The sequence below is a fragment of the Zonotrichia leucophrys genome, unplaced genomic scaffold (assembly GCF_028769735.1).
Source record: "Zonotrichia leucophrys gambelii isolate GWCS_2022_RI unplaced genomic scaffold, RI_Zleu_2.0 Scaffold_507_36600, whole genome shotgun sequence".
Taxonomy (NCBI): Eukaryota; Metazoa; Chordata; class Aves; order Passeriformes; family Passerellidae; genus Zonotrichia; species Zonotrichia leucophrys.
In genome coordinates, this window is record NW_026992712.1 from 30,443 (window position 1) to 36,600 (window position 6,158).

At 49.7% G+C, this 6,158-nt stretch overlaps 1 protein-coding gene across 3 annotated transcripts; it reads right to left on the reverse strand.

Moving 5' to 3' along the window:
- Nucleotides 1-450: 450 nt before the first annotated feature.
- On the reverse strand, nt 451-3,700 carry LOC135441779 (uncharacterized). Of its 3 annotated transcripts, XM_064701329.1 has the most exons (5): nt 3,598-3,700; nt 3,200-3,320; nt 2,988-3,124; nt 2,308-2,560; nt 451-580 (listed from the first exon to the last, which is right to left on the reverse strand). In XM_064701329.1, the coding sequence occupies exons 1-5, from the start codon at nt 3,688-3,690 to the stop codon at nt 510-512; spliced, it is 675 nt and encodes a 224-aa protein (XP_064557399.1). In that variant the 5' UTR covers nt 3,691-3,700; the 3' UTR covers nt 451-509. The 3 variants fall into 3 exon arrangements, 2 of the variants coding, with proteins under 2 accessions (XP_064557399.1, XP_064557398.1); XM_064701328.1 differs by having other exon boundaries at nt 2,988-3,320; XR_010438542.1 differs by lacking the exons at nt 451-580; nt 3,598-3,700 and adding an exon at nt 3,454-3,497 and having other exon boundaries at nt 2,307-2,560; nt 2,988-3,320.
- Between the last annotated feature and the right edge of the window lie 2,458 nt (nt 3,701-6,158).

A 6,158-nucleotide genomic window follows, 5' to 3' on the forward strand; every position in this document is an offset into this window, starting at 1 on the left:
CCTGAAGCACTGGGGTTCAACTTCTAAAGGGAGTTTAGTCTTTCCTCTTGGGTTTCACTGTCTAAACGGTGTGGTTCCTATCCTGACCACAGAGTGTTTTCTTCTTCAAACCAGGGGAAAGAATTGTTCCTGGGAACTGTTATCTCACAACTTTGATAGGGCGTAGGTTGCTCTTTCAGGCAAGCAAGTTTCTTCTCTTTTCATTAGTGTGCCAGTATGATTTTGAGACATACAAAAAATGCTAAAGAAATTAACACAGAGCTGTCCCACACTTGAGAGACAAGGAGATCTTCCAGGTCCTGTTCCTTGATGTAGGCAAGACCTCGGTAGCAAGGCATTTCTGACAATGCCTTCTGAGCCCACTAACAAATTCTGAGCAGCATTGAGAGATGGGACAATCTATCCCCAGTGTGTGATCATCTTTGCAGCTGGCCTGACTTCACGCTGGATAGACATTCCACCAGAAAAACACCTGGCTCATGGTTGTGCAGGAGTAACTGCTGTTGGACTCACCCGCTGCCAAGATATTTCAGGAACGTGTATTTCACCAGGGGATTTTCAGTGGGGTTCACCACTCTCCCTGAGGGAAACAAAATGCAAGATGCTGACTTTAAAGCAGAGATCCCAGCTTCCAGGAGATACAAAAGGCAGCCCCAGCGCCTGGAGCTCTGAGCCCTTTGTGGTCAGCTGGGTAACAACGACCACAACCAGGCAGACAGCTCTGCAGCACAAGTGGCCAGCAGAGAGACTGATTTGTAGAGTCTTTTGAAGAGTTCTCTTGACAGGAAACAAAGCACAGGGACATGCAATCCCAGGAGAGGAGGACATCTTCCCCACCTTTCAGCAGTTTGCAAAAGGAATGCCTTCCCATTTGTAAACCAGAGCAGCTCAAGCTGTAAGCGATCCCGAAGGGGCTTTCAGCATCAGGACCCTGACCTGTTTATGAGCAGGCTGAGCTCAAAGATGCCCCTCTCCCAGCTAAGGAAGGCTCCAGCCTCTGCAGTCCCTCCAGCCCTCAGGGACAGGGCAGCGACCACAACAAGGCTGGCAAAGCCCAAGCATGAGCACTGACAGGCACTGATGGGAAGAAGCCAGAGTGAGCCTGAGCCCCGGACAAGCTGTTGCCCCCATTCAGGACACAACAGGATGGGCTTTGAGATCAGCCACACCGAGGCACAGATCAGTGCCCTTTTTGTCCCAACAGGTGATGGCAGACACAGAATCCACTGGGCTCTGGTCTCAGCCCCACCAGGTCTTATCTGAGAGCACAGCACTGGCAAGAAGCAAGATTCATTGGGTTGTGCTGCAGAATCACAAAGGGCTTGATGTGTTTTCCTAGAGACTGATCTGAGCAGGGCTTGGGCCAATGGGTAGGATTCTAACAGTCATGGGAAAGAGTGGGAATCGGGTATGGAAAAGTGCCATGGATCCGAGGGATATACCATGGCTGGGCTGGAGGCTCTCTCCTGAGAAATGCCTGCAGTACACTTTTCTCTGATCACGCCACTTGGATGTGTCTCCTGGACACATCTTGATAAGCATAAAACTAGAAGATTAAATAAAGGTTGTTATCAAAGTATCTGTTTTTTCTTTGGGGGCACATGGAAAATACCTCGTGCTCTCTATTTGTCCTGTAACCTGATGTTCTTTCAAAGTAGTTCTTATTGACAAAAAGATAGCATTCTCTTATTGATAAAAGTATAGAATTCTCATGAAAATAAACTGCAGATGTAGTAGTGGTAACAGTAACAGTCATAAAAAGTGACATCAGTAAGACGTGGGGTAGAAGGGCTCCTTCAGGATGGAGAAAAACACAACAAAAAACCCCCACCAAAAATGAACAACACAAAAGCAATGCCACCCCCCCCCCAAAAAAAAAAAAAACCAACCCAAAAGACAAAACTCCAAAGCCAGTCCATTTCTGTGAAGTTTTTTTGCTCTAATGACTGGTTGGAAGTCAGGCATCTAAGGAGAATTTAGGAAGCTAAAAATTCTGTTCAGTTTGGCCACTAGCACACAGGACTTGCCTAGATCATTTGCTAGGTCACAGCCTTCTGCAGATCCAAGAACAATCCCTGCTTCAGCCTTTAGCAGAGAGGGAAGCTCAGGCAAACCCAAGCCAGTCCCAGGTGCCCTCAGAGGCAGCAGGAACACCCAGAGCTCTCTCGCTGCCTCGGAGCACAGCACTGCCTCTGGGGAGTCCTAAATGGCCCTGTGACACCAAGCTCAGGAGGAGCACTTGGTACAGCTCTGCTGACACCTGCACACAACACACTGTCCCTCAGATAAGAAACACCCCAGACATACCCAGCAGCTCCAGGTACTCCTCCTCAGTCTCCTGTTCCCAGGATCTGCCCGAGCCTGAGTTCCCAGGTTTCACAGAAGGGCTTCCTCGAGGTGATGCTGCTGCGGCAGCAGGTTCAGAGCCCATGATGTGCTGGACCTGGAGCATTTCTGGTGGGCACTGCTCCTGTGCCTCACTCCTAACTTGGGGTCCTTCATTGTCAGACATTGGCTGGAAGTCTTCGCAGGCTGCCCGGTGAGATGTCAACACTTGCACCTCAAGTCAAACAGAACAAAGCAGTCACACACTACAGCTTGTCCCTGTCAGCCAGGAGTCATCAACTGTGAGGAAAGGCAAAGAACAGATTGACAGGGGATACAACAGCTTGTTTCAATCCTCCATCTGGGTCACCAAGTTCCACTGTAAAAACACCTCAAGAAAAAAGGAGAGCAGGAACAGGCCAGCAGGAATCAATTTGGATGACTGCTGGCCAACAGGCCAAAGGACAAGTTTCACTGTCCAGGGCAGCAGTTGAGATTCAGCAGACCAGGAAATGTCCTTCAGAGTGACTGTGATACACACACTACAGCAGCATGGCACTCAGAGGCATCACCCCACTCCCTGCTGCTCTGCACTGGAAAGGCAAGAAGGGCAGAAACCACCAGATTGGTGACTACAGTGGCTGCATCCCTCTTTCACTCACTTGGTTTTGCAGAGACTGACGGAAGCGATTAAGTTTCTCTCTGAAGATTTTCATTTCTTCCTCCAGCCGCTCATGCCTTGCCTTGATCATACTGTGAGCTGTCTGAAGCTCTGCATCCAGCTGTTCCTTCATGTTCTCTAACAAACAAAAGAGAGGACATTTCATGAGTGGAGTGGCTGCCACTCTTTCATTCACCTGGTTTTGTTGATCACCCCTCTGCTGATGGAGATTCTCCTCTTGAATTCTTCCCATGTCTTCCTTGTTCTTTCTCTTCACTGCCATGATGTCACTCTGAGCTTTGGGCAGCTCTGCTTGTGGCTCTGCCTTGATGTTCTGTACACACAAAAGCAGAGTAAGTGACTGGGAGCTGCCATCAGGCTCAGCTTTTTCCTCTTGCAGCCTCCAAATCACATTTATTCAGCCACTTCTTTCTGCTTCCCTCCCCACATCAGCCTCCATTGCAAACCTCCTGTCCCAGGGCTGATCTCTGCAGATTGCAAGGCTCTGTTCTTTCAGTGCCTGTGGGACTCCTGGCCTCCTCTGTCCCAAGAGCTCCGGTTTATGCCCCTCTTCCTGCCCTTCCCTCTGTGCCCTGGCCAGTCAGGCTTACCTGGCCATTCTCCTGTGGCTCTTCCACCTGCTGCCTGAGCTGCTCTTCCTGCCCTCGGGCAGGGAACAGCTCTCCCTGAGTCTGGCATGGCATCTCAGATGAGGCAGTGTGCTCCTGCTCTTTCTCTAGAAGCACCTGCACAGAAAGCAAGAGAAGATGGGTTTCAACTTCCCACATGCCCTTTGTGGGCCAAGACTCAAAGGCTGCTGGGCTCACACGTTCCCAAAGCACTGTGCTGCTGCTCTCCTGGGTCGTTCTCTGCCCGAGGGGAGGCACAGATTCCAAAGTGACCCTGGCCCTACAATCAGGGGCCATCTGGGACTGAAGCTCCAACAGCCTCTCAGGCAGCTGACAGGGAAGGGGTGGCATTTCTCAAGGGTCTGGTGAGGGCCTCCCTCTGCTTCTGCCATGTCCTGTTTGTCTTTCAGCAGTGACTGACACCCCGCCCTGTCCCACAGCTCCATCCTGGCTCTGCAGGGGCTTCCTGGGTGAGCTCACTCCTTGTGAGAGACACTTCTGGAGTTCACCTTCTCTTCAGGCCTGCACCAGCATTCCTCCTTCCTGACATCCACACTCTTGTTAGAAAACCGGGTCATTCAGGAGATGAGGATGCATGCAAAGATCTCTGATGGAAATCAGAGAATCTCTATGACCATCTCAGTATATGGAGGAGGACCAAGGTGTTTCTTGTCCCTCTTTTGTCAACTGAGAACTCTGACCAGCAGTAACAGAGTTTCTCATAAGGCCCCATTAACGAATGCACTTACACAACCCTGGGGATGCCAGTGAAGGAAACCACGTGTCATGTAATGCGTGTATGAGCAAAGTCACCAGACCCCAGATACAGCATGGGATAGTTCCACTCCCTCAGGAGATGCAAAAATTTAAAGGATAAAAAGAAGGCTTCAGGTCAGAAAAGGCTGGAGTAGGAAAACATGAGGGGAAAAAACAACCATCTCTGGATGGGGAAACATCTCTGCCTGCTCAGGATCAGTCAATGGAACTTGTCTCTACTCCTCTCCTGAAGGGATGCCTTTAGGTGAGCTTTGCATCTTCCACTGCTTTGGAGCAGAGCCAGGAAGATTCAAATAGACAGAGAGATAGACAGATCTCACTTTTATAATCTCTTTTTACTGTGCTGTGGTATTTACATTCTTTGAACACAGAGAGATATAGTTCTCTCTCCTAGGTTTTTTTAAAGGGAAGATAGTGAGAAACTTAGAGAAGAAGAGAAAACAATTATTATCTCTACTGGCTGTTCTTGTTGTTTAGTACATGTAGAATGTGTTCTAGTGATTGTTTACTGAAAGTGATTTGTTAATTGGATTTTAGTGGTAGTTGTTTAGCTTGATTAGTTAATTAGATAAAAGCTGTGTCGTGACTGTCTGGAGACAGTCATGAGTTTTTCTTTAGTAGCTTTTTAGTATACTATCTCTTTAGTATAGTTTTAATATACTACTAGTGAATTATAACATAGCTTAAGAAAGCATTTGTTTAACCTTCTAAATCATAGAGTCAAAGCACATTATTCCCCACATGGGGGTCACCCTGAATCAATACTGTCCTTTCTGTCCCTACACACATCAGCACTCGGTAGCAGTGCCCCGATCAGCAGCCATCCTGAACTTGCTCTCCTGTTGCTTCAGTAACGCACACTCTTGGGGAATCTGGAGTGTGTGGGTCCTTATGGAATGCAATCAGACCCAGAGCAATGCACTGGGAACTGCACTCTTTGTGCATCTGTGCTCAGGCAAGTTCTTCGCTTGGACTCGACCACACTGATGGTGCTAAAGTGGCTGGAATCAGAAATGCAGCCCAGCCCCTCACAGCTCCTGTGATCTCTGAGCACCAGCTGGAAGCAAGGGCATTGTTTTCCCTGCTCAATTCCCAAACACAACACACACTGATTCCCTGGGCTGCCAAAGACACGGGAGTAATTAACCTGAAAGTGATGTTTTTTCTGCCAGTGCTGGAAAAGGGCAGGAAAGACTGAGAAAAAGCTCCCTTGCTCCCTGAGAAGGAGAAATTACAAAAGGGACTTCTCCTTCTAGCAAACAAACAAAAAATAAAAAACAAAATTGAAAGTGTTACCTACTCCAGTGTCTAAAGCACTTGGGTGCATGTGAAGGGATGTTTGGCAGGGAAACAGCCCCCGTGCTGAGCATTGGCTCTATGGAAACCAAGGCAGGGATCTATGGAAGTCTGCCTGAAGGTCCTCAAGAGCCCCATGTCCAGGCTAAAGCTCCCTCAGCCCTCCTCCCTGGCCTTGTGCTGCACCCCCTTGCCCAGCTCCCCTGTCCTTCTGTGCACACGCGCAGCCCCTCCATGACTTTCTGCTTCCCAGGGCCCACAGCTGCACACAGCACTCCAGCTGTGGCCGCAGCGCTGCCCAGCACAGGCCACGCTCATGCCTGCTCCTGCTGCCCCACGCTGCTGGCACAGCCACCGGCCCCTTTCCTGCTTGGCCCCCTGGCCCCACGCTGCTCATCTTCAGCTGTCAGGCCGCCAGCCCTGCGTCCTTTGGGCCACGCAGCTCCCCACCCCAAAGGTGCCCCTTGCAC

What these genes read in the sequence shown, in the direction of transcription:
- LOC135441779 (XM_064701328.1), bottom strand. Translation starts at nt 3,690, where the DNA reads ATGCCATGCCAGACTCAGGGAGAGCTGTTCCCTGCCCGAGGGCAGGAA. An exon ending in AGCCACAGGAGAATGGCCAG is followed by an intron (nt 3,321 to 3,597) that starts GTAAGCCTGACT and finishes TTGTGTGTACAG; the next exon opens with AACATCAAGGCAGAGCCACA. An exon ending in GGAGTACCTGGAGCTGCTGG is followed by an intron (nt 581 to 2,307) that starts GTATGTCTGGGG and finishes TGTTTCCCTCAG; the next exon opens with GGAGAGTGGTGAACCCCACT.